Genomic DNA, 27,211 nt, shown 5'->3' on the forward strand with positions numbered 1-27,211 from the left:
ATATGAAAGCTCATCCGGAGACACAGCAAACATGTCTAAACAAACATGTCTAAATAAACATGTCTAAATAGGTTCTGATAACCTTGAGAACACCATCAAGCAGAATGTTAAGCACAATGGAGGTAGTGTCAAGTAGAGAGTTACCCTTGGCCTGATGGTTGCTTCTCTGACAAGCCCACTCTGTACTGGAACGCCGCAGTCACGGTTGTGCAGTAATCTTTCCATTCTTTACAATCACATGTTTAAAATTTCACTAGTTTCTCCTCCTTAATATAATCAGTCTGTACAGGATTTTTCTTTAATTGGCGAAATCACAATTGCACAAAATTGTCTTTCACAGTGATGTTTGTTGGTAAATGAGACCTTTCAGCTGTACTCATGTTCATGCATGTGAATGGAAGAGGTCTGGCTGAACGCACGGTGTGATGATGTCATACGATGTGTCTTGGCCCAAATCTGCGGACAGTCTGCAGTCATTCTGAAAATACTCTGAATATTGCAATGTTTGCTTGATTTTGCATTAAATTCTGCAATCAAACAAAACCCGAGCGACTGTATTAATTATGTTTTGTTTAGATTCATGACATAATTTCCTCATTAAGAAAACTTGTGTGTGTGGGTTGGGGTTAAGACAGAGAGAAGTGTGACCTTTATTTATTTAACAGAACTAATAAAACAGTAAAGGCACTGTAAGAACTTTCAGGAGAAATGTATGAAACATCTCACCATTATTTCAGTTTAACACAAGTTCAAATGCTCATTGTGTCCAACAGGGGGCAGCGAGAATTTATAATCTGAGTGTGTGTGTGTGTGTGTGTGTGTGTGTGTGTGTGTGTGTGTGTGGTTTTTATAGTAGAATTCATTAGAGCCCTTTTGAATATCATGATAATTCTGACTAATGAATATTAATCAAGATTCAGTGTATTTAGATTAATATAATTTGTTTAAATTATAACACTAAAACACCACAAAATCACACTAATAAATTAGTTTGTTGTTCATTATCACCTACTGCTAGCGCCTGTGTGTGTGTGTGTGTGTGTGTGTGTGTGTGTGTGTGTGTGTGTGTGTGTGTGTGTGTGTGTGTGTATCTGTGTGTGTTTACAGATGCTAATAAACTTCCGAGACTCATTGAAGCACTCAATGATCAATTTTGATTGACAGTTTCCATAACAACCTTCACACACACCACAGCATAAGCCCTGCCCCCTTTGTGATGTCAGTAACAGTGCATAGTGATGATGTCACTGCACTGGCAGAACATAATTGGCTGGATAGTAGCCTTCCACTCCCCCTTCTTTAACTCCACGAGACCAGCCCTGGTCATCTTCATCCTCCACCTTCAGAAACTCTTCGCCTTCATACACACACACACACACACACACACACACACACACACACACACACACACAGATTGAAAAGGAGATAAATTATTTTCTCTATTGGTTTGCTCATTTATAATTCTATAATCCAGGAAGAGGTGTGGGCGTGGCCACTTATGAAGTGAGTATGGTCACCTGCTTTGAATGACAGCTCATCCTCAGCCTCCCCAGTGTAAGTGTACAGAGCTCGAACACGCACTCCTCCAATCATTACACTGAGAGAGAGAAATGTCTTTACAGTTCCTGTCATAGAGCCGTATTCAGAATTGAATTCATGCATGGTGTGGATTTAATACTGAAATTTTACATAACAGACTTGGGTGTGGTTCACCAAGTACTTCAGAGACACGTGTCTCAGTCACGCCAAATTCTGGCCTTGCGTTTAAGTTCATTTGTGTGTGTGTGTGTGTGTGTGTGTGTGTGTGTGTGTGTGCTATTTTTATTTTAAGGTCCAATCATTTTCAACTAGGACTATTCCTGCAGCAGTATACAGTGGATATAAAACGTTTATCCACTCATGCTAACACTGCAGGTTTAAAAAATTAAACCAGGATAGACATGTCAGATCTTTTTCTAACCAACAACATTCAAGTGAAAATAGGAACTTTTTAAGAGGAAAAAAAAAAAAAAAAACAATAACCTGGTTGCATAAGCCTTTTATAATGGGTCATGTGACTGTGCTCAGAATAAACTAATCACGTTCAGTCTCATGTTCAAAAGTAATTATACACCTGTCATCAATGATGTGATTCTGATTAACGCCAAAAAAAGACTTTCTGTAGGATTTTCTTACAGTATTGTTGGTTTCATCTGACTGCTGAAGCCAAGGTCCAGACAAAAAAGCTTACAAAGCCTGTACAGGATCTCATTGTGGAAGGGTATGGATCAGGAGAGGGGTACAGAAACCGTTCCTAAACATTAGATGTACCATGGAACACCGTGAAAACCATCATCAACAACTGGAGAAGATGGAGCATGTGTGTACATTCTCATTAAAGGTGCTTCCGGTAAAACTGGTGTCCCTTCTTCCTTTTCATCTGACGAGCTTTCATATTTTAAATAAGCCAAAAGTTATACTCCTGAAAAGTATCATTTGCCATGTCTGCTGATGATATCGCTAACTCTACTGCAGTAAAGGTTTTAAACCAGGAAGTGGAGTTTTACATGGTGATGGACCTCTTATTTACACGCTGAAAACAGATGAGTGGAGTGATACACAGTGAAATCCCAGTGTGGCACTCTACAGACGCCGCTTGACCAGTCGAATTAATGACCCAGAACCAGTTTAATGTGAATTCTGAGCACAGTCACATGACCCATTATTAATGGCAACAAGCTTATTGTTACTTTGATTTTTTAATTTTTTTTTTACTTTCTGAAAATCTTTCTATTTGTTTTTCATCTGAATTTTCTTGCTTGCTAGATCACATTAAAGCTGATTTGTCTTTGTTTAATTTTTTCCATTACAAAAACCTGGGGTGTGTAAACTTTTTATAAATCCACTGTACTAGAAATGTACTAGACTCCTATTAGACTGATTTCAAAGCCTGCCATGTTCTCATTCATATATCATTGTATTAGTCTATTTTTCATTCATATTTTCCACTCTTCATTCCACATTTTCTATCCCACATTTATTTTTAGGAATTAAAGGTTGAATCTGTTGAGTGAAGCTGGTTTGGACGACCAGCTCTGACTATAGCTCTCTGTTTCCAATGATGATGATGATGATGATGATGATGATGATGATGCTCTTACCTTTTTCCCTCCTCAACCTGTGGCTTTGGTTTCTTTATATGTTTCTGCTTCTTACATGGAGGAACCCACTCCTACACACACACACACACACACACACACACACACCATTACAAGCCTTGTTGTCAAGCCTCATTCTGGACCAGGTGTATCACGCACACACACACGCACACACACACACACACACACACACACACACACACACACACACACACACACACACACCTGTAGTGTGGGCCACTGTGTGTTCATTCCTGGGCCATGGTTGTTTCTCCACCATTGTAAATCATCCTGCTCGTTGATTGACATGAGAGCATGTAGCAGGTCACTGTACACAGCCTTCACACTGAAACACACAAACACATAGACCAGTCGTGTCTCCTTCTTTATGAAGACTATCTCATAATTCTGGATTGTGATTGGTCAGAAGGTATTGATTTATTTTAAATAACAGCAGCGCTGACAGTAGTGCAGCTATAAATCACAGATTCATATTCTAATACATTAAGTAAGTAATAAACACACACACACATACACACAGTGTTTTTAGATACCTGTGGTTGTTGGTGATGTCCAGATGTGTGTGTATGGACAGCAGAGTGTTTTTCAGAAAGCTGATCCTCCTTCTTTCCTGCTCCTGTGATTGGTCAAACACTGACTCCATGTCCTCCATGTAGCGTGGCGTGTAGCCAATCAGATCGTCCAGAACCTTCACATAGTGTTCACGTGCCTACACATATATAAACAACCATCATCATCATCATCATCATAATCACCATCACTATCATCCTGTGTGTGTGTGTGTGTGTGTGTGTGTGTGTGTCTCACATGTTCTCTGTCCTGTCCCACAATCTTCTTGGCCTGCTGGATCTTGACGAGTGTGTGTCCATTTTTGTTGACATTGTTTCGGGCCTGACATTCTTTATTCAACACATTCTGCTCCTTCTGACACAATTTATGATAGGCCCGCCGTGCTTTCTCCAGCTACACACACACACACACGTTGCACAGTGTTAGGAACAGTAAATTACCATCTGCCGTCACCAATCCTAGCTACTGTCCCTAATAGAACATTGGCATTTTTAAGGTCTTGTCTTTAACTACATTTTCTACTTTGGTCCTATTTTTCATGTATAATTTATTTGGTTCAAAACAGTGTTCAAAAATAGGCATGTGTGTGATAACTCTAGACAAATTTATGATACACAGTAAATAAATTAGCTGAGGTTTTGCTAACAAAGTATCAACAGCTGCAGGTTCTAAGATTTTTGTCCATCATATATGAAAATGCAAGTTTTTTTTTTTTACAAGAAAGACAGGAAATGAAACAACTGGTAGAAAACTAATTTCTATTGGCCACTCAGCTACTCTTTTCAGTGAGTAAGAAATTAGTTCTAAAGGCACTGATAGCTGATGATAATCGCAATACTTAGAAAAATGTAAACTGATGTTTGTTGAGTATGTATGTCCCAGAGTGCCCTCATGGCTCTGTTACCTTCTGGCTTTTAGTTCTTCTTCAATTCAGTTCAGTTTTATCTGTATAACATGTTTAACAGTGGACATTGTCCCAGAGCAGCTTTTCAGAAATATATAAATTCAGGATATAGATTTTAAATGTATGAATTTATCTCTAATGATCAGCCAGAGGTGATGATGGTGAGGAAAAACTCCCTGAGACGATATGAGGAAGAAACCTTGAGAGGAACCAGACTCAAAAGGGAACCTGTCCTCATCTGGGTGACACCAGATAGAGCAATTATAAATAAATACACCCCTTCTATAACTGTTGCTACATGATAAAACAAAAAGTGCAACTGCATAATCAGGAAATTCACCACAGTCTCAACATGAAGTCTATTCCATTGAAGTCATGAGCTGTCCACCGATGGAGACCTGAGTGCAAAGTCTGTTTGTGCACTTGCAGTCCCAAAACCCTCACCGCAACCACAGTCCCAGGACACAGCACCAAAAATTACTGCATCAATTGTAGTAGTGTGTGTTCCCAGGCTATCCATATGGGGCCATCCTCAGTCCAGGTCCAGGACAGCCCGGAGAGCAGAACAGGTCAGGTCCACTTCTACCGCAGGAGCAACACATGCTGAGCTTGTGATTGTGACGATTGTGACTTTGCAGGTGTTGGCATCATCTGTAATCTTTGTAGAGGCTGATCCTGAGCTGGAGCTGGCACAGTCACTAATTACAGGGAGAGGAACCATGGAGGATCCATTTAATTATGCTTTCATAGCTAGTCCTGGTGGAGTCCTGGTTTTAAAATTAGCCAACAATGTATATCTTATTAAACCATTACAGTACAAGAGCATACCTAACAATCAACCCCCACATCTCTCTCTGTTGAGCTACACGTGATACTCCTGAGATGCCAATGATCCTGTTTCCTTCTGCCCTCTGGACCTGCCAGATCCATCCTGATGTCCTACTACTGATTGGAGATTTCATCACCTGAAAATCACTCTGTTCAAGATGACCTTGCATGGAACCACACAGACACCCTAAAGATGGCTGTGGATGTTTGTCTGTGTATAACCTAAAGACTGCAACTGCTAAGTCCAAATCATTGAACAGTTGATAACTTAAACTTAAATCTCTAATGATGATCATACTCAAGTTTCTTTTAACACACTTAGCACTGCTTGACTCTGTATTATACAGTTATAGAAGTGGACTTATTCATAATCGCACTACCCTGGATTCCATCTTGAGTCTGGTTCCTCTCGGGTTTTCTTCTTCATATCGTCTCCAGGCATTTTCCTCAGGAAACCATCGCCTCTGGCTAGCTCATTAGGGATCAGTTTGAATTTAGATTTTATATCCAAACTTTCTGTACAGCTGCTTTGTGGCAAAATTTTATTGAATTGAACAGAACTATTATATTATAATGTCGTCACCACTCAATGCTGAGTCAGCAGTGGTCTCTTAACCAATCAGAAGTTACTGATAACAGAGAGCATTGCACAATAATATTGATAAAGAAAGCATGTAATAATTAAAATAGTTAAGTTAAACTGCAAACATGGTATGAAATAGCAAATAACAGCAGAAAAACAACCTGATCAGCAGCTTCGATAAACCGAGTCCTAGCACATTCATAACACACGCTGGACACAGAGTTTTAACATTTCTCCATCTATGTGGACTTTTGTTTTCAGTGACACAAAATGCCATTTTCATGTGAACAGGAAGCAAAAACACAGAAAAAACCCTATTTTTTTCATAAGATATCTAAATATGTGTAGGGACAGAGTCTCGGTGTATCAGATATCACATTCTTATGTTTGGAACCTTTTTTCACCTTCTTGTGTTTTTTGATCCAGGGCTTCTGAGCACGTGCAAACTCTCGTTTCAGGTTATGTGACTCACGAAAACCACAAAACATCTTCCTCTGAAATGCATCCTTCTGCCAGGAACGAATGTGCTGTCCATCCTCCAAAACAAGGGAGTGAGAGATGGATGTGTGCAGAATGGACAGACGCTCAGCGGAGGAGAAAAAACACTGCCATGCCCTCAAGAGGGAACCATACATAGGTCCTAAAATAAAAACAGAGAAAGAGAGACAGAGAGAGTAAGGGAGAGAGAGAGAGAGAGAGAGAGAGAGAGAGAGAGAGAGAGCATAGTGTGTACTGTATAGTAAGCATGTAGAGTACAGACATAGAGTGGATATAAAAAGTTTATTTTAAAAAAGTTTACACACTCATCTTAAAAGTGCAGGTTTTTGTGATGTAAAAAATTAAACCAAGATAAAGAACTTTTTCCACCTTTAATGTGATATAGCAACCTACAACAAGCAAGTGAGCAACAAATAGAAACATTTTAGTGGGGGGAAACCTTACAATAACCTGGTTGCATAAGTTTGCACACCCCTTAACCAATACTTTGTAAAAGCTTATTTTTCTTGTAATACAGCACTCAGTGTTTTTGGGTGAGTCTACCAAATTAGCACATCTTCATTTGTCAATTATATTCCACTCTTCCTTGCAAAACTGCCCCAGAGCTATCAGATAGTGAGGAGATCTCCTATACACATCCCTCTTCAATCATTCCACAGGTTTTCAATAGGATTTAGATCTGGGTTCTGACTGGATTGTTCCAAAAAATTATCTTCTTATTCTGAAGTTCCTTTGTTGAGTTGGATTTGTGTTTTGTCTATAGCTGTCTGAAAAAGGTCTGCAGGTTGTGTGACTATCACTGGTATTAGATTGGTATTTGGAGCTATCCATGATTCCCTCTATCCAGTCCCAGCTAAAAGAGAAGCAGCCCCATAGGATGATGCTGCCACCACCATGCTACACTTGGTGATAAATTGTCTTGGTTTTGCACTAAACATATCCTTATCTCTAAAAATTTCTACCTTGGTCTCATCAGATATATATTATAAAATTTTGTCAAAGTGTGGACAGACTTGGAAGGTTGTTTTTTTTTTATCATGAGAAAGGGTTTGGGTTAGGATTAGACATGTGAAGAATAGAGATTGAGATTGAGATTGTTGTCACATTCAGGAAGTGAGCAGTACTTGGCAGATGTTCCTGCAGCTCATTTAACATTGCTGTAGGTCTCTTGGCAGCCTCCCTGGTAAGTTTTAGTTTTGTCCTTTCATAATTTTGGAGGGATGTCCTGTTCTTGGTAACATCACTGTGGTGCCCCAATTTCTCCACTTCTTGATGATGGCCTTCACAGTTTTTCATGGTACAAAACATCTGATGTTTTGGCAATTCTTTTGTACCCCTCTCCTGATCAATACATTAAATTAGTGAGATCCTGTACATGCTTTGTAAGCTCTTTGTGGACCAACCAATTCAATTCAGTTTTATTAGTACAGCGTGTTTAACAGTGGACATTGTCCCAGAGCAGCTTTACAGAAATATATAAATTCAGGATATAGATGTTAAATGTATGAATTTATCTCTAATGAGCAGCCAGAGGTGACGGTGGTGAGGTAAAACTCCCTGAGACGATATGAGGAAGAAACCTTGAGAGAAACTAGACTCAGAAGGGAACCCGTCCTCATCTGGGTGACCCCGGATAGTGTGATTATAAATAAATACACCCCTTCTATAAATGTGCTAATACTACATGCTCAAATTGTGCAGTTGTGTATCCAGGAAATTCATCACAGTTTCTGTTTTGTTGTCTGTTTTGTTGAACTTCTCCACTGTTCACTGATGGAGACACGAGTGTAAAACTGTTTGTAGTAATTGTAGTGTTAAAGCTATCATAGCATAACTGTTCATATGAACTGAGGTCTGGCTTCTGCAGTCAGATAAAACCAAGAAGGTGTCATGAAAATCCTACAGAAACAGCTGATCTTTATTTGGGGTTAATTAGAATCACCTCATTGATTACAGCTGTATAATAATTACTTTTGAACATGAATTTGAATGTGATTGTTAATTGTGAGGACAGTCACATGCCCCATTTTAACAGGGTGTGCACACTTATGCAATCAGTTGGGGGGGGTTTCCTAAAACATTTCTAGTTGTTTTTCACCTACATTTTGTTGGTTCTATATCACATAAGTGGCAAAAGACCTAATATGATTTATCTTGGTTTAATTTTTTTTTATATCACAAAACCCTGTCATTTTAAACACACACACACACACACACACACACACACACACACACACACACACGCACACACACAAACACACACACATGCACACACAGGAGTTTGTCCGTCGATTTTGATGAAGACTGAAGTTTCCATTTCTGCCTCCACTATGGAGAACACAAACTGGAACTCGACTTGCATGTGAATTGGATTAAAGTGAGGAAGACTTGTGCAGCATCGGCCTCACTTTCACTTCCCGGTGATCGCCATGATCCAGTGGCAAAACTACACACACACACACACACACACACACAGGTGCACACCATGCCCTATAAGTGACTCTTGTCCAAGGTGATACCTGTGCAATTATCTCTATCAGATAGAGGACGGACTACTAAAATGTGGGATTAATATAATTCTTTTCAGAATCACTGTACCACTCAGACTCTACAACTTTTATAACATGCAGTGTGATATTTGGTGGATGTTGCAGTGAACACACTACACGATCACTCAGATGAGATGTGAGTGAGGCACACACTACACCAACTAGATATCTCCTAAAGTGCACATGATACCCAAATCCTGGTTTCTCAACAAAAAACAAAACAAAACATGTGAACGCTGTCTATCATATCTACATATCTACCTGCATGTTTCTTCTACAGAAAAAAGAATATAGAGAAATAAGAGTGAAGATGTGGATGAAGGATTGGTTGTGATGTGGACAGTGAGGATTGTCTGTTCTGCAAAGAGAACTGGAGGTACAATGATAATAAACAATGCTATGTTTATACTGTCCATCACTGGAAATCATGCCATGTTTGTTTTTATTTTTCTGTTCACAAGAACTAGGTGGGTATGTCATGACAAATAATTTCTTATAGAAACATTATTATTATTATTATTATTATTATTATTATTATTATTATTATTATTATTATTATCATTATTATAATTTTATTATTATTATTGTGCATACTCACTAGCACTCGCTCAATTCTATGCAATTCATTTTTTTTGTATAGCGCTTTTAACAATTTTCCCAAAGCAGCTTTACAGAAATATATAAATTCACTGTATAGATTTTAAGATATAGGATATAGATTGTGTGAGCTCACTCTCACACATATAGATGGATAATAAACTGGATTCAGGGATCTGCTGCACATTACTGCAGATTAATTTGATTTCCTCTCAGACTCTTATTGGCTGTTTCTCATTGCTGCTAGTTATCAGTCATCAGAGGTGCTCACACTTCATTGTTCATCACAAAGGATATCAACCATACTTGAAAATATAGGAACGTCTAAAGCAGTATTCGGACGGGACTAGTTTTCTGGGGGGACGTTAGAGAAATTCGTGTTTCACAGACATACTTTGCGATTTTTCTCACAGAACCGCTGTAAAATTCCAGATCAAATTACCTACCTGTTTTTTGGCTAACTCGGTGATCCTCTGAGAAATCTAATCCCGTCTGAATGCGAATGTCTGTGACTGCCAATAATATTTTTTCACCACGCTTTTCCTTGTGTATTTTGGCCAACGTGAACTACTATAGAAGCTTTTACGCACGCGTTTTCTGCTTGCTGCGTGCAATTCAGTATGGATGTAGATGTTTTTTGGTACCCGGCAAAGAAATAAAAAATAAAATCAACAAGAAGAGCCATATTATGTAAATTGTTAAGACTGGTCGCTGTAACACTAGTGACAGGTGATTATTCACCTTCATTTCTGCACTCAATTACATCATGTTTTAATTATATAAGTAATCACGTCTATTTCAGTGGGTTTATTATAAGCAGCCAGTTCTATAAAATCATGTGTTTATTTTAATAAGTTTTTTAATAAGTCATTTTAATAAATTCAAATTAAATTAATTAATTAATTAATTTTACTTTTTAAATTTAAAAGTACTTATGCGCAGAATGCACACATCCAGAGCATGTGATCTTCTGCAACGCCCAGATGTACAAAACAGACACTCCCACTACTGTAATAAACGTGGAGATGTTAGTCCTGTCCGAATCAATGCGAATGGAATCACAGACGTTGGGTGATAAGAATTGTAAAACTAGTCCTGTCCGAATAGTGTTTAAGATAGTATGCAGACTAAAAAAATCATCCCTTTTAATAATTTGTTTCAGCAGAGTTTGAAACAAAGAAGAGTTTTAAAAGCAGAAAACCAGTGAAGAACTCCACTTTACTCCCACACCAGTGCTGAGCCCACTGAGCTGCTGCTGGTGCAACACTCTAAAATCAACACAAGAATCCAAACACACAATTAGGGGATCACAAAGAGAAAAGCAAACCACACTGTACATTTGTGGTCAATGTCATTGTTCCTAAATGGATACAAAGTTGAGGAACTTTGGGAATTTGTTCCCACCTGGAATTCTCCACTGGCTCCCATCACAGAGGTGCCCTTTGAACATCTGGGGATGAACCTGATGGAACTTTTATGATACACCCTGTTGCTAGTTGTACCAGAATGGTGGACTGGTAGCTAGACCTTTCTGCTTCCCTATCTTTGAGACACCATTTAACCAAAGACTCAAGGACCTGGCAGACATCGCTAAGGAGTAAATGCAGCAAAAGAGAATATAATCTGTTGAATCATTCATGAGGCCCAGCACATACAGTAGTGGACCAACAAACTCCTACAGGGAAGTGGTGGGTCAGCAGTTAAACCTCTGGACCACTGAACTGAAGATTATGAGTTCAAGCCCCAGCTTGAGCAATACCCTTATCCATCTCTGCTCCAGGGTACTGTATCATGGCATACCTTGTGTTCTCACCACAGCTTCCTGGTAATATTTGAAGAAAAGAATTTCACACCATCACAGAGAAGCTAGACCCAGTAGTTTACCACGTTAATTTAAGATGCTGAGTGAGTGTAGCTTTTGGCCCGACAGCATCAGGAGCTGCACATTTCCCCCTTGGTCCCAGGCAGAACCGAAAAATATCATCAACCTCAATATCATTGTAAGGCAGTGCTCTACTCAGTGCCCAAGTGCTGGAGAGAGGCAACAGAGAAGGACCTCGTCCACATCACTTCTACACCACAGTCCACTTGTTTATTATTGGAATATATCTGGTCTACCTATACCTAGGTGCCATTTGATGCACTACTGTCCACCTTTTTGCCCTCCTTTTTGCACCTTTTTGCACTGATGGTGTATAATTAGATTTTACATTTACATTTATTCATTTAGCAGAGACTTTTATCCAAAGTGACTTACAAATGAGGAAATACAAGCAAAGTGACGTAACAAGTGGAGAACAATACAAGTAGTGCTACCATACAAGATTTATAATTGAGTTCTAGAGGAGCAAGGTGCACAGGGTCAAGGAAAAGTAGTACAGATTTTTGGGGATTTTTTTAATAGGGACATAGGGTTAGATAAGTGTTCACGGAACAGGTGGGTCTTTGGCTGTTTTATGAAGATAGTAATGGATTCTGCTGTCTGGATTGAGGTTGGAAGTTCATTCCACCACTGAGGGACAGTACATGAGATTTTGGAGAGTTTACAGCCAATGATCTCCACCGAGTGAACCACTCACTGCAGTCTGGTCTTGTGGCTGGAAGAGACAGGGGGCAACCAGATTGTGAAGGAGCTAGTGAGTACACTTTGTATGATGGCTGAGTAAAATCTTTTCAGGACCAGTTGAGATATTGAGACATTGAGCTTCATGAGTTATTGAAAAAAGAACAGTCTTTGTTGTGGTTTCTTGAGTTATGTTGTTGGCCCATATCATTGAGTTGGTGAAGATAGTGAAGACTCAACCTTGGTTACAGCTGAGCCTTTGATTGTCAGGCAAATGGATGCTTTTGGAAGTCAACCAGCTTTTCAACCATCTTGGCAGCATCCAGCTCAAGGTTGTTATGGGCACACCATGCTGTAAGATGGTCTACTTTATTTCTATAGATAGTCTAATCATTGCTGTAGATGAGACCCCCTACAGTTGTGCTATCTGTGAACTTGATTCTGATGGAGTTCTCTGTTGTGGTGCAATCACTGGTATAAAGGGTGTACTGCTGCTGAGGATGGCCCTACATGGACAGCCTAAAGATCAATGAGATTACTGTGGATGGTCCCACTTAGAAACCATGAAGATGGCTTCAGACGGCTATTGCTATGAACAGCTTTGCACTCAATTCTCCATCATTGAACAGTTGATAACGTCAAAATAATGGACTTAATGTTAAAACTGTAATGAATTCAGCAATAACTCTGATGATTATATCATTAAGTTGATCATAAACTTGCACTGTTAAACTGCTGTTTCAAGTTTCAATAGTGGACTTGTTACCAGATCTGAAGGCCTGGTCTTTTTTTTTTTTATATGAGCACCCTCGGTTCTTTAGTGAAGCATGGATTGTCAATATTGTACTTCACAGTGGTCATGTTAGGGAGGCACATGTCTTCACAAAAGCAGCTGTAGGATGTAACTGTATCTGTATACTTATCAATTCTGCTACACCAGCCTCCCATTGACTCCCATTCAGTAAAGTCCAGGCAATCTCTCAGTGTTTGGCCCTCATGACCTCAACCTTCCAGCACTGGCTAATTGTTTTAGTGGGCTTAGATGCTCAAGTTTCTTTTTATATGTGGGTATGAGTATGATCATAGTATGGTCCGAGTTACCAAGAGGTGCATGGAAAAAATGATGGAATGCCACTGTTATGGTGGTGTGTAAATGGTCAAGGGTCATTTTCCTCCTGAGTGGGGCAGCTGATCAGCTGATTGTAACTGTGATTGAAATCACCAAACAGAAAAATCACACTTGTGAAATTTATTTTCCAGATAATGAATGCGATCAGCCAGTTGCTGCTGTGCTGATTAGCCTGAGGTGGAATCTAGATTCCAACCGGGATCACTGAATGAAATTTGCTTGGTAGGCAAACGGGTTTATAGTAAATTAAAAGGGCTTCTAGGTCTGAGGAAAAGAGTGTTAAAATTGAGGAAACATCGGTGCACCAGCTGTTGTTAATGTAGAAGCACATGCCACCTCCACATGACTTATCAAACAGTGTGTTGTTTTGGTCCGCTCTGAACAGCTGATAGTAGAAGCCTTTAGTTGTCACATATACATTACAGCACAGTGAAATTCTTTTTTCGTATATTGCAGCTTGTTAGGAAGGTGGTATCAGAGTGCAGGGTCAGCCATGATATGGTGCCCCTGGAGCAGATATGGGCTGGTTTAAGGGCTTGGCAGTGCTCGGACTTGAACCCCCAATTTTCTGTTCAGTAACCCATTCTGGTCAGCCTTAACAGTTGAGCCACCAGTGTCCCTATCCTGTAAGGTGAATAGCTGCTTCAGGTGTGCTTTGGTTTAGCCATGATTCTATGAGGTAGAATGCTGAGAGGCAAGCAAAGTCCTTGTTAGATCTTACAAGTAGTGCAAGCTAATCTATCTCGTTAGCAAGGGATCACACCTTGGAGAGGCAAAGCACTGGAAGTGAAGTCCAGATGTCTTTTTGCTGCCAATGAGCTAATGAGCCACCTCGCTTGCCTTTATACCGCCTGTGTGAGCATGTTTTCCGGAGAGCATCTTTGCTTACCTTCGATTGGTGAGCTAAAGGCAAATAGTCCACTTCACATAGAAAAACGTGTGTTAATTCTGGTAGTAAGTTGTCATTTAGTTTCAGGAGTTCCTCTAGTGAAAAAGTCATCTTTTTTTCATTCTGTTGTCTCTTATGTTGTGAAGTTAATAAGACAAAAAAAAAAAAAAAAAACACAACTTGGCATGTTTCTGAGAAACCACAAAGCATAAACTCCTCTGTCCTGAAGATGACAGAAAACTTAAAGTTAAATGAAACTCCTTCCATAAATAATAAATAAATGTCTCCTCACCGAAAACCTCATCACATCAAGGATTACACATTTTTAAATCCTTTTAGGTGGAGTATCCACCGTATAAGTCTGTGTGAATTACTTGTTATTATAGAAACGATAAAGTATTAGAATAAGTTCATCTATATAAAGCTGTGATTTAGCACTACTGTCAGAGCTGCTGTTTAATCAACACCTTCTGTCCAATCACAATCCAGTCTTTAACAGCAACAAGGTGTAAGAAAAAGTGTGTAGTGTGTGTAGTGTGTAATTGTGTACTTACTGGAGTCAGTTATTTTTTTCCACTTGTTGCTCCACTCACTGAGTTGTTCAGCATAGTGTTTCTCCACTCGAGCCCGGTCTTTAAAACAGTCCACAATGGCATCACAAGCTTGGAATGAATCTTGAGTCCTGTGCACTGTACGGATATAGTTACCCGGCTGAAACACACACACACACACACACGCACACACACATGCACACACACACACTATTTTATTAAGAGGTCATTTCCTAACTGGAACTGTCAATGTCTTTACAATGTCATAACTATCATATATTCAGTACATATACTATATATAATATGATTGGTGAATACAAAGAGCAATACACACACACACACACACACACACACAGAGAGAGAGAGAGAGAGAGAGAGAGAGAGAGAGAGAGAGAGAGAGAGAGAGAGTAAAACTAAAGCACAGTTTTCTCACCATCCAGAAGCTGAGTTTGTTGGTTTCATCCTGCATCTCTGCCACGGCTACAGCTTCACACACCTGAAGGAAGTGTGTGACAGTTAAAGGACGAAGGGGTGAGTGTGTGTGTGTGTGTGTGTTTGCGGGTGTGTGTGCGTGTGTGTGTTAGCTGGAATCTGGCAGCAGGAATAGAATCCCCTCCCAAACATTCCACTATCCAGCAGAGGCATCCCAAAATAAACAGCATGCAAAAGGTCAACACATACACACACACACACACACACACACACATCTGCCATACAGCAGACATCACCATATACATAACTGTAACACACTCTCTCTCTCACACATACACACATTAAGTTTAATTTAGCTTCTTTAAAACATGATCACAATCATGCCATTGGTAATCTGCCACATATGGGACATGGACACACACACACACACACACACACACACACACACACACACACACACACACACACACACACACACACACACTTACCTATTCAATTCAGTAAATTTTTTATTGTATAGTGCTTTTAACAAACAACATTGTCACAACAAAGTTTTACAGAAATATATTAATTCAGGATATAAATTGTAAAGTTATTAATTTATCAATAATGAGCAGCCAGAGAAACTGTCCTGGAAAATCTCCCTGAGACGAACTATTCCCTCATTCCACTTACTGCCATAGTCTCTGTTCATGATAAACACACTGGTGCAATATGTGTAATCTGTACGTGCTCTACTACTACAGTGTGTTAGTGATGGTCTTATTTTACAGGAATAAAACCATGACTTTATCATATATTTTCTGTAGTAAGGGCTTTCTTTTTTTAAAGAATCTGTTGCTTACATTCCATTTAATGGCATTTGTTATAACATTTTCTGAGGAAACTGTGATAATATTTATTTAAGGAAAGAACAAGGCAAAATATTTTCCAAGGAACTCTTCGATTCATTAATGCAACTGTCAAACATTCAGCTAGTATTTTATATCATTATATTCATTAATGTCTGATTCAGTATTTACAGAGAAACTGATATTCACTTGCAGCAGGGCTAAGCTGCAGTCAAGGCTAGCTTGTGCATTAATCCACATGTTTGTTTTTAAGATGTTCTTTAACTCTAAAGGAGAAGTTTGTGGTTCAAGACATACACTCACTATTATCACTACAAACTTTTCATATGATTCACTGTGTTTCAATGTAGTTACTTAATCAGTTATAATTGTTTTTGAATGACAAGATTTAATATACTAACTAAATCAGTTTTAAAAGTTTTGTTAAAACTCTTAGTGGTGGAATGTAGAATGTTAATCTTCGAGTTCTGATAAGCAGTCATCTTGCAATCGTTAAAACTTTGTGCATCTGAATCATACAAATATGACTGAATAAATCCCCCTCCCATAGGCAAGGACTGTGACTATTTCCTGTGTATATGCTACATGTGAAGATGTCTACTATAAACACTGAGACTGTCTTCAAGCGTTTTTGGAAGATGGCATAAAATGCTCCCAGAGGAAGCCCTCTCATGTTCATCAGGGAAGTCTTGATAAGGACAAAGGTGATGAAGTTGGAAACAACTCATCAGGAGGGTCGGATGAGTGCAGCAACAAGGAGGTTCATAATTTTGAAGAACTAACTGACTAAACTCTTGCATGATAAAAGTGTTGAGTTTAACTCCATATCATTTGGAAATATCAGCACATACTGTTTCATTGTTGTGCTTGACAGAAAGATGGAACCGAAGGCAGATACAAGTGCAGGGGTTCATTAAAGAATATACTAATAAAACAAACTAAATCAAACGAAGATCATAAACGAGAGCTAGGAAAACATGGTATGAAATACTACTCCATGAAAGCCTTTGTTTTGGAACTATAAACAGGGTTTGGTCAGCTGTCATCAAGTGATTAGGCGACTGGTAAAAATTTGACCCCTTTGTCTCGGTTGGTTAGGCTTAACTTAGTCTTTAATTTATCTGTTTGATTGGACTTACAAAACCATGTGCATTTGCAAACCCAAGAACTTGGTGAACAACATTCAGTGACAACAAAGCTACAGCTACAGAAGATAACTGCTGTTTTCATAAGACTTCTGAACAAGTTCCAAATAACCATTTAGAGTTTACATGTTTTTAAACAATTTTTTATGGAGATGGACTAATCAGACCCTTCCCCACACCCACATGGACTAATCAGACCCTTCCCCACACCCACATGGACTAATCAGACCCTTCCCCACACCCACATTGACTAATCAGACCCTTCCCAACACGCACATGTACTAATCAGACCCTTCCCAACACGCACATGACGCACATGTACTAATCAGACCCTTCCCAACACCCACATGTACTAATCAGACCCTTCCCCACACCCACATGTACTAATCAGACCCTTCCCAACACGCACATGTACTAATCAGACCCTTCCCCACACCCACATTGACTAATCAGACCCTTCCCAACACGCACATGTACTAATCAGACCCTTCCCAACACGCACATGTACTAATCAGACCCTTCCCAACACCCACATGAACTAATCAGACCCTTCCCCACACCCACATGTACTAATCAGACCCTTCCCAACACGCACATGTACTAATCAGACCCTTCCCCACACCCACATTGACTAATCAGACCCTTCCCAACACGCACATGTACTAATCAGACCCTTCCCAACACGCACATGTACTAATCAGACCCTTCCCAACACGCACATGTACTAATCAGACCCTTCCCAACACCCACATGTACTAATCAGACCCTTCCCAACACGCACATGTACTAATCAGACCTTTCCCAACACCCACCTGGATCACAACCCTTTGCATATGGGATGTATCAGGGCTGAGCATCCCCCCCCCCTACCACCCATGAAAAAAATCACATATGATTCATGTGATTCATACAATTCATGTCTAAAACATATATTATGATATTACTTAATACATACTATGTATTATATGATTATATAAGTCATTTGTGATCACATGAAAAACATGTGAATGTGCATTTCAACATGTTATGCCCTGAAATTGCACACATGATTTCAAGTAAGCGTGTGACATCATGTGAGCAATATAATGTTAATAAATGAATTGCATAATAAAATCACGTGAAAAAATAAAATCATATGCCCTACATGTACAAATAAATGAATCACACAGTTAAATCATGTGAAAAATAAAAAATACATGACATACATGTGAAAAGTCCACTTGAGAAGTCATGTGGTTATGTGAAGGTGATTCTTCTTTAAGGCCCAACCCTTTGAAACAGTACTGACTCCGCGTTACTGCTATCATCACTATCCTACACACTAAAGCTTTAACCACAGTGGGAGTTTTATTATTTGACCAGTTCCCACTCTGCAGCTGCTCCTAGTTAAGAATTCCTGGTTTGGATGGTCTGAAATTTGTGGTGTGGAGGCTAAAAAAAGCATAAAACAGACATATGGAGTATAAGTCTCATTTATTCAAACATCTTAATCATTATTCTCAGATTATCTCCATCATAAACATCATCCTTACATAGCAACAGAAATACCTGATAAATCTATAGAGCTCTGCATAAATATCATATATTTATAATTTAATGTATATCCAAGTAATTATTAATTTCTTATATTTTTACTGAGTCCTAAAATATTGTTTATTTCCTTTTAAATAAAATTAAATTATCTTATGATCTTTGCACTAACCTCCCACACTCTTAAATCTGTGCATGTTGTACAGAGAGCAGATGAAGAGAACCTACACCCGAAGGGAAATTTTATGGTGTTCTCTGATCTGGAAGACCAATTATCCTTACAGTGTGAAAATGATTTTATGTACTTAACCATTAAATGCTTATTATTATTCTTATTACCATTTATTATAATCATTATTGTGAGTAGAAATAAAAATTGTAAAGCTAATGTTCATCATCATCCTCATCATCATCAGAACACGAGTAATGACGAGTATGACATGAACATTACCTGTACACTGGTTCACAACAATAAAGATCATTGCATTGTATTTCTACAGTAAACTTTACATCACCATAGCAACAGAGAAATGCTGCCATCACTGTGAGTAAATAAAATCAAATCAGGATTTTAGGAACAAGGAAGCAGACTTGCATTTTCATCCTCCGTCAAGGCTGAGGGCACTCTCAGGTGTTGAGTCTCTCAGGTGGATCACACTGAGTTTAAACACTGGAGCAGCTTAGCACAGATTGTAAGACGTTTTATATTAAATGGTTGTTTTGCTGTTTTTGTGTGTGTCAGAGTTTTTAGGTTCATCTGCAGAGAAAAGTGACTTGTTTGAGAGCCCTGTTTTTCTGTGTAATGTAAATCCTTCAGCTCTGAGCTCCTTCATCTCGCAGTCGTTCATTCGGTCCCTCTGAGGAAACAGTGGAGACAGAAAATGGAGATGACAATCTGAAAGGAAGAGTGAGAAGAAGTTGCATCATCGTTATTATTAGAGATGCATCGATACCAATTAATTTCAGATCAGAATGAGTATGCAGAGCATGCAGAGCAGTATTAGCAAGTGTGGTCATTAAAAATGAGTGCAATGTGCCATGAATTGTACCTCAACGAGCAAGCAAAGTGTAGACGTGAAGTGCATGTCTCAGCACTTGCATGTCTGAAGTGCTGTCTCACATGTGTTTCTCTGCACACTCGTTTCACTGCTCCATGCTCATGAATACCTTTGTATGGATGGATAATCTATGCACGGTTGCTGATACTGCTCTGCACACTCATGGTTGGTTGGCCATCCTCACGCCCTCTGTCAAACACACTGTTTACTGTAAATGCCATAAAGATGTTTTATTAGGTTATTTATATTGTAGGAAGATGCCGTATTTCCTCCTCTTTATATTTTCACAGAACCTAGTCTGCTTTCCTCTGATCATTAATAATGAAATATGTCCAGATTGCTGTCTTTTTATGTTGTCTGTTAATTAGTGTGACAACATACACTAGGCTTATGTCACATAGCATCACCTGGCAAGTGCAGTCTTTAGGTTATCCAATGAAGATTGTGTCCATGTTCCAGAAGCTGCATAATAATAACATGATACAACTTTATCTGAACTCATAGTAAACCTTTTCTTTTTTTTTTCATCACCTCTCAGTCAGTCTCTTCAGTGCTCGCTCAATGTTCATGCGATGTCCGACACGGCTCACTCCGAGATCGAGGAAGTCCTCCTTGGTCAGTGATGGCAGGTGTGAACCATCAATCTCGTTGTCTAGGAAGCGCTCACGATGCTCTGCCAGGTTCAGGTAGGTCAGCCAATCAGCAACATCATATTTGGTCCAGTAGGGGAGGGGTTTGGATGCAAAAGGCCGATTGGGTGGAGGAAGGGTGAGAGGTGGTAGGTAGCTTACACTGGAAGGGGAGGAGCCACCTGATAGAAAGTGTGTAGGGGAGAGAGAGTGCGAGGCTAGCAAAGGGTTTGAAGTGGGTGCTGGGGAGGATGGGGGCATTAGTGGGGGAGTTGGAGGGAAGAAATGTTCAGCCAGTGGATGGGAAGATGATGGGGGAGTGAGGGGGGCCTGCAGATCAAAGGGAGATCCATAAAGGGAAGTAGAAGGAAAGAGAGGAAGAGAGGAAGGACGTGGTGGCCCAGGTTGTGGTCGTTCTGAACAAGAAATAAGAGGACTTGGAGCACGGCGCCGCTGGATATGAGCCTCAAAACGTCTTGATTCTGAAGCAGAAAACAAATCCAGACCTTTAGTACGATATTTAGCACGATGCTTTGGTGAAGTCGGGTATGGGGAGTAGGACACGGAAGAAGGGGAAAGAGGGGCATGAGAGAGGGATATAGGAGAGATGGGAGGGTGGCTGTATGATGGAGGGGACAATGGAGGGTGTGCGAGTGACAGAGGAGAAAGAGGGGCATGGGGCAGGCAGGGAGGAGAAAGAGGGCAGTGAGAGAAAGACAGAGGAGAGGGGGATGGGGTCCAGTTGGAATAAGGAGGAACCTGAGGGGTCAAGGTAGGGGTTAACGCAGGGGTCAAAGGTGAAGAAGGTACAGGATTAGCGGTGAGGCTAGGAGCTATGGGGTTTGGTACAATATTTGTGGTTAAGGGGTTAGAGGAGAGTGCTGAGGTTAATGGAGTGGGGGTTAAAGGGTTAGGAGGCAAGGTATGGGCTAAGGGATTAGGGGAAATAGTTGGGGCTAAGGGATTAGGGGTAATAGTTGGTGCTAAAGGGTTCGGAGTTATAGTTGGGGCTAAAGGCTTAGAGCTAATAGGAGTTAAGGGGACAGGAGCCAAAGAAGGGGACATAGATCTCTGAAGAGGTTGAGAGGAGGAAAGAAGTTGTGCATGGCCTGCAGGAATTAATGAAGACAAGTCTTCTGAAAACCTGCAAGAAAAAAAGATAAGATAATCTCAGATAATGTCTAGATGGATACAAACCCTTGACTAGCTCCATTTACGATTTAGCTGACTACTTCAAAACTATCTGTAGCAGAAGATTTCTGACCTTTGCATCTGCTGTGACCCTTGACCCTGCCATCCCCCGAGCTGCTGCAGCTTGTTGCTGAGTTCACTGATAATACTGGCCTTTACACTGGAAAGGGGAGAGTTCAGACGTCTGTCCATGAAAGATGGTGCCTTCACACCGCCTTTTCCCTCCATCTTTTCATCCGGCTGGTAGAATCCTGGGGCGGCGCTTGTCTGTCGCCGTAGTGATGGCACTGTTCGTCCTATCTCCACATTAGTGTGCAATTTAGCAGTGTTATGTAGGTGTGGTTTCGCATGTGGGGATGGTGGAGGTTTGATTTTGTGTGTATGAGTTTTTGCATGCGTGTCATTGTGCAGTTTAAACTGGTGGTTCGTATCAGACAGACAAGAATCCAGGGACACTCTTCTTCCTTCCTTTATTCCACCACTTTCTGTGCTCACTCGTCTTTCTTGATGCCTCCTTTCTCCACTAACACTTTCTGTGTGATGGTCACTGCTGCTGTGATTGTCCGGTACCTCAATCCCTGAATCCACCACTGCTTCAGGCCAATCAAAACCCTTTGATTCTGACCGGATCCGTTCACCACCAACAACCGGTCGACTTGCTGAAGGGGTCGTCATGGTGACAGTTACTACAGCAGCAGTTGCTGTTGCTGCAGCAGCAGTTGTCATGGTGGCATAGGTAAGAGTAGAACTACCACGATCTTGTGGTGGGTAGAAAAGTGGGAGGGGCCTGTGCAATGATGCGGGATCTGAGGAAGTGGGTGGGGCAGAAGGAGTGGAAGTTAGAGGGAAGATCTGGGGAGATGGAAGTGAAGGAGAAAGAGCAGATTGGGTTAAATTAGCCACCTCACTATCGTATGATGTCAAACTGGATGCAGCAGAGTCAGCGGCCTGGGGGGAGGCAAGTGGGGGCTGGGGGTGATTTTGTGGCATTTGCATGGATTGGGGTGGATTGACAGGAGCTAGTTTGGGACAGAGCTGGGGTGGTGGGATTAGAGGAGAAGGGGGGAAGAGAAATGGATGAACAATGGCAGATGGATGAAAGGTTGAGGCATGAATTTCAGGTAGAGACTGGGAAGTTTCTGTTGGTGGGTCTAGAGGGGCGTTCTGGAGCTGCTGATCATGCTGTGGTAAACTATGACCACCATGTTGTTGCTCTTGTTGAGGATGTTCATGTTGATGATGATTGTACACTGTTGCTCCTTGTACTGACCTGTCCACTCCATTAGCAAACTGTAAGGGTGGTGGTAGTGGTTCTGCAAACACAAACTCATCGGCTATGTCCACTGAGGGGGCAGGAGGTGGCAAAACCATTACCCCACCTCCAGTTTCACCATGTGGATCCTCCTCCTTATTTTCTCTCTGTGTGTCTGACTTTTTGGTGGTTTCTAGGGCAGGATTAGCATAGCGAGTAACATTAGCACCCACTTCAGTATCCATGCGTAATAAAGGGGGTCTATGCTGAGGGGGCTGTTGAGACATTTTTCCATGCCCTTCCCTCTCATGGTGATAAGTCTGATATTGATTTGTTCTTTCGGTAGTGAACTGCACCTTCTGAACATCTCTTCCCTCCCTTTCCATGGTCATTAACCCACTACCAGACAGTCGCAACATCCGGGGACTCTGGGGTCGACTCAAAGGAGAGTGACTTGTTGATGTAGGGCTGCTGCCACTAAAGTAGATGCCAGTCTGTGCTTGGTGCATGTAGGAAGAGGACTGGTGCTGTGGATTGTGGGTAGAGGAATGAGGGATAGGGAAAGCAGCAGCAGTGGAGTATTGGCGGCCAAAATGCCTCTCCTCTTTACGGGATCGATGGTCATCCTTAAGAGCTCGCTCCCGAGCAGCTAATGCTAGGCTTAGTGGACTTGATGGATCCAGAACTTTTCCAGTTAGTGGGTGAATAAAGGTAGTGTTGTGCTGAGAGGCATATTGTGGAAGTCCAAAGGCAGGCGGCATGCTAGCAGCATCACTTGTGAACAAGCCCTCATCGATCGACTTGGAGGGGCGGAGCCTGGGAGCAGGCTCATTCTGAGCAGACTGGGCAGAGTCAGCCTCATCTAGGACATCCTCTTCAGAGGAGTAGAAGAAGGAAGTGCTTTTGCGACGGGAATCACGAAAACGCTCTCTTTCACGTTGAGCTGTTCCACCTACATCTGGAGGGAAGGGTATAAGTGGAACTGGAGGCACGGCTACGGGTGGAGCTGGGATTGATTCTGTGCTCTGATGATCTGCCTCTTCATTCTCAAGCTGTGGAGAAGCCTCTGCCTCCACACTGCTGTTCTGGCTGCTATGTCCTGAGCTGCTTGTGGATGGTGCCTTGACAATTATGGTTGGAATTGGAATTGAGTTTTTCTCTGATCTCCCTGCTCCTTCCTCCACCTTACGTTGCTTTAGCAATGGCCCCTTACCGCCACGGCGGCCAGTTGTCCTGGCAATTGCCACAGGCATGTCAGATGGAGGTGCAGCACTGCTAGAACCACGCCTTAAACCACCTATTTTAGCTCCTCCCCTCCTACTATGATCAGCATCCACCTTAGGGAAAAAATATATGATAATAAATAAGAAAAAATACTACATAGCAATAAACATATTAATATCTAAATGGCTCTGTTTAATTGTGTTCATTTACGTTGCTCACCCGACGAATGGATGGTGCTCTTGTCTGCATCTGGGCATGATGAGTAGGGTTGTTGTGCATGAGCTCTGGTCTCCTGTGAACAGGAACTGGTGGTTCTGGTGCAGAGATTTCAGGTGGAGGTGGGATATCATCTGGCCCTGGCACTGATAAACTACGAGATAATTTCATAGTAGGGGGGTGAAGATGTCCCCTTTCCTCCTCAGTTACTCCTAAAATATGAAGAGAGAGATGAAAGGATATGTAAAAGAAAATGAAATACACAGAAAATGTAAGCTGGATGACTGAATTTTGTCTCACCAACGGATTTCTGCCGAAGCATCACCCCATGCTGGGAGGTGTGGCTTGATGAAAACTGGGCATAATTAGAACCATACCCAGACCCTGATGACATCACACCAACACCTCCTGATTGGTCAAAACTTTGCTGTTTAAAAAAAATAATAATAATATATAGTCAGGGGAAATAAGTATTTGGACACTTTATTTTTTTGCTATTAAATATACCTCCAGTGCAAATATCCACTTCACATTTATACACATATGTACCCTTACACACTTTTGAGTTTGTACTTATAATTATGAACAATATACACATGTATTCATAAGCATAAAAATATGTTTAAAAATGAAAGTGATAGGGGAAAAAGTATTCACTAGTACTAGTATTACCATTTGTGGTTATATTAGTACTTTGTTACATAGGTGTTGATGGCCACTAAGACAACTATGGTAAGAAGTAATTAGCTTTTTGCAGCATTGTGGGTCAATTTGGCCCATTGTTCTTGGCAAATAATTTTTTTTATTCCCCATGGTTACAAGTGTCCCTCTGATTGAAATCCTTCATAAATATTCAACAGGATTCAAGTCAGGAGATTGGCCATGCAAGACCTTTTTGGCTAGCAATTGGCCATGCAAGACCTTTTAGGCTTTATATTTGGGTTTGTTGTCTTGTTGAAACACCCACTTCACCCCAAATTCAATTTCTTGTCCAATGAAATTAAATTCTTCTCTGATATATCCCAATACATTTCCAGTTCCATTTATGTTTCCTTTGATGATGTGTAATGCCACAGGTCCATCTGCATAGAATCAGTCCCATATCATGACGCTCCCACCTCTATACTTCACTGTGGGTATGGTGTTCTTACACATGACCCTTCTTTCTCCAAACATGATGAGCTTAAATATTGCTAAAGAGTTATATTTTTTATTCAACTGACCAGAGTTTAGTGTTCCAAAAGATTTGATTAGTCTAAATGCTTTTAGACATGCATCTTTGTGCTTCATATTTAGCAGATGTTCTGTTCATGTTCTGCATGATGTGTAGGACAGATAGATAGATAGATAGATAGATAGATAGATAGATAGATAGATAGATAGACAGATAGAGTACTTTATTTATCCCTGTAGGAAATTATTTTTGGAATTGAGGTTAGTGATGATTAGTGATTAGAATGGAGGAATAGTTCTTTTGAGTTATCTGTTGGCTTCCTTATAATTACCCTGAGAGTATGTGAAATCTTATATGGCAGATGATCTGGGGATGATTAGCTGTGGTTCCATGAACTTTCCAAATGCATATTATCGAACTGTACTGACAGTTGTTTAAGGTCTTTGCTATGGCTCTGTCGCTTTTGCTTGTATTGTTTAATAATGTTGCTTTCAGCTATTTGCATGAGAAATTTTATTTGAAGCATTTATATCAAGAACATCAGCATTTATATAAGATTTATTTTTATTTATATATTGTATATGAGATCCATCCATCCATCTTCTATACCACTTATCCTTCAGGGTTGCGGGGAACCTGGAGCCTATCCCAGGGAGCATTGGGCACAGGTCGTGGTACACCATGGACAGAGTGCCAGGCCATCACAGGGCACAATTACATACACATTCACACACTATGGACACGCCAATCAGCCTGTCATGCATGTCTTTGGACTGGGGGAGGAAACCATAGTACCCGGAGGAAGCCCCTGCAGCACAGGGAGAACATGCAAACTCCACACACACACAGAGGCAGAGGCGGGAATCAAACCCCCAATCCTAGTATTGTGAAACAAACGTGCTAACCACTAAGCCACTGTGCTATCTCATAAAATATGAGATATTTAAAGATTTTGGTGTGTTAAAAGCAAGTATAAAAATAAAACAGAAAGAGTGAGAAAAAGACAAGTAAAGAGACAAACAAGTACAAAAGTGGATTAGCCTCTGATCTTTCAGAATATAAATTCCTGCTGATTCTCTTACTACTTTGTAATACTAACCCTTCAGCTGTTTGCATGTTTTGCATGTTGCTCAGGATAATGATTATTATCACTACAGTACTACATGTGTATGATTGGATGGTTACCTCACCACTTACTTTTCCGAAATACTGATTAAAATACATTTCCCTCTAATACCATCTACCTGTTCATTTTTAATCGTGTTCCTTACTCCAGTGGTTCTCTTGCTTACTGTGTCGTACTGAACCACGCCGACCCTCTGGGCTTGCCTTAAATTACACTACAGTACCTCCGTTTTGGTTGTGTTTAACAGGTTATATTGCTGCCTCTGCTGTCACTCTGAGCATGTTATCATACACAATTGCTTTCAAACACACAGAAGAACATGATATTGCTGACCATAACTACACCAAAAAAGCTTCTATTTTTTGTTAAGCAGCTTTTACTCACAGTCTCTCTCTCTTTAAGGTAATAATAGCAATGAGAAAACACTGATAATGGACCTCAGTTACCAATCTGGATATGAATGAATTTAGGCGTAAATCGATTGTACGAGCATTTCCAAAAAAAAACACTTTTGCAAATTTAAATGTGTACATTAATACATAAGAAGGCAAACTAATGTAAACC

The 27,211-nt window shown here is 40.5% G+C and overlaps 2 protein-coding genes across 9 annotated transcripts in view; both read right to left on the reverse strand.

The window, feature by feature from the left end:
- Positions 1-638: 638 nt before the first annotated feature.
- On the reverse strand, positions 639-15,413 carry zgc:91999 (uncharacterized protein LOC445104 homolog). Its single transcript, XM_053684893.1, has 9 exons — positions 15,253-15,413; positions 14,823-14,979; positions 6,448-6,683; positions 3,966-4,121; positions 3,692-3,867; positions 3,363-3,483; positions 3,141-3,211; positions 1,518-1,597; positions 639-1,357 (listed from the first exon to the last, which is right to left on the reverse strand). The coding sequence occupies exons 1-9, from the start codon at positions 15,286-15,288 to the stop codon at positions 1,245-1,247; spliced, it is 1,146 nt and encodes a 381-aa protein (XP_053540868.1). The 5' UTR covers positions 15,289-15,413; the 3' UTR covers positions 639-1,244.
- Positions 15,414-18,703: 3,290 nt separating this feature from the next.
- Positions 18,704-27,211, reverse strand: part of LOC108276414 (SH3 and multiple ankyrin repeat domains protein 1) — a 76,514-nt gene continuing 68,006 nt past the window's right edge. Inside the window, exons 24-29 of one of the 8 annotated variants that reach the window (XM_053684902.1) lie at positions 24,648-24,774; positions 24,351-24,559; positions 21,729-24,244; positions 20,367-21,608; positions 19,945-20,024; positions 19,555-19,634 (exon numbers count right to left, since the gene is read on the reverse strand). In XM_053684902.1, coding sequence (XP_053540877.1) covers positions 19,964-20,024; positions 20,367-21,608; positions 21,729-24,244; positions 24,351-24,559; positions 24,648-24,774 — 4,155 coding nt within the window. In that variant the 3' untranslated portion in view covers positions 19,555-19,634; positions 19,945-19,963. Of the gene's footprint in view, positions 19,673-19,826; positions 20,044-20,366; positions 21,609-21,728; positions 24,245-24,350; positions 24,560-24,647; positions 24,775-27,211 lie in introns of all 8 variants that reach the window. The other 7 variants (XR_008397638.1, XR_008397639.1, XM_053684898.1 and 4 more) reach the window with 7 other exon arrangements.

This window comes from Ictalurus punctatus, chromosome 1, assembly GCF_001660625.3.
Source record: "Ictalurus punctatus breed USDA103 chromosome 1, Coco_2.0, whole genome shotgun sequence".
Taxonomy (NCBI): Eukaryota; Metazoa; Chordata; class Actinopteri; order Siluriformes; family Ictaluridae; genus Ictalurus; species Ictalurus punctatus.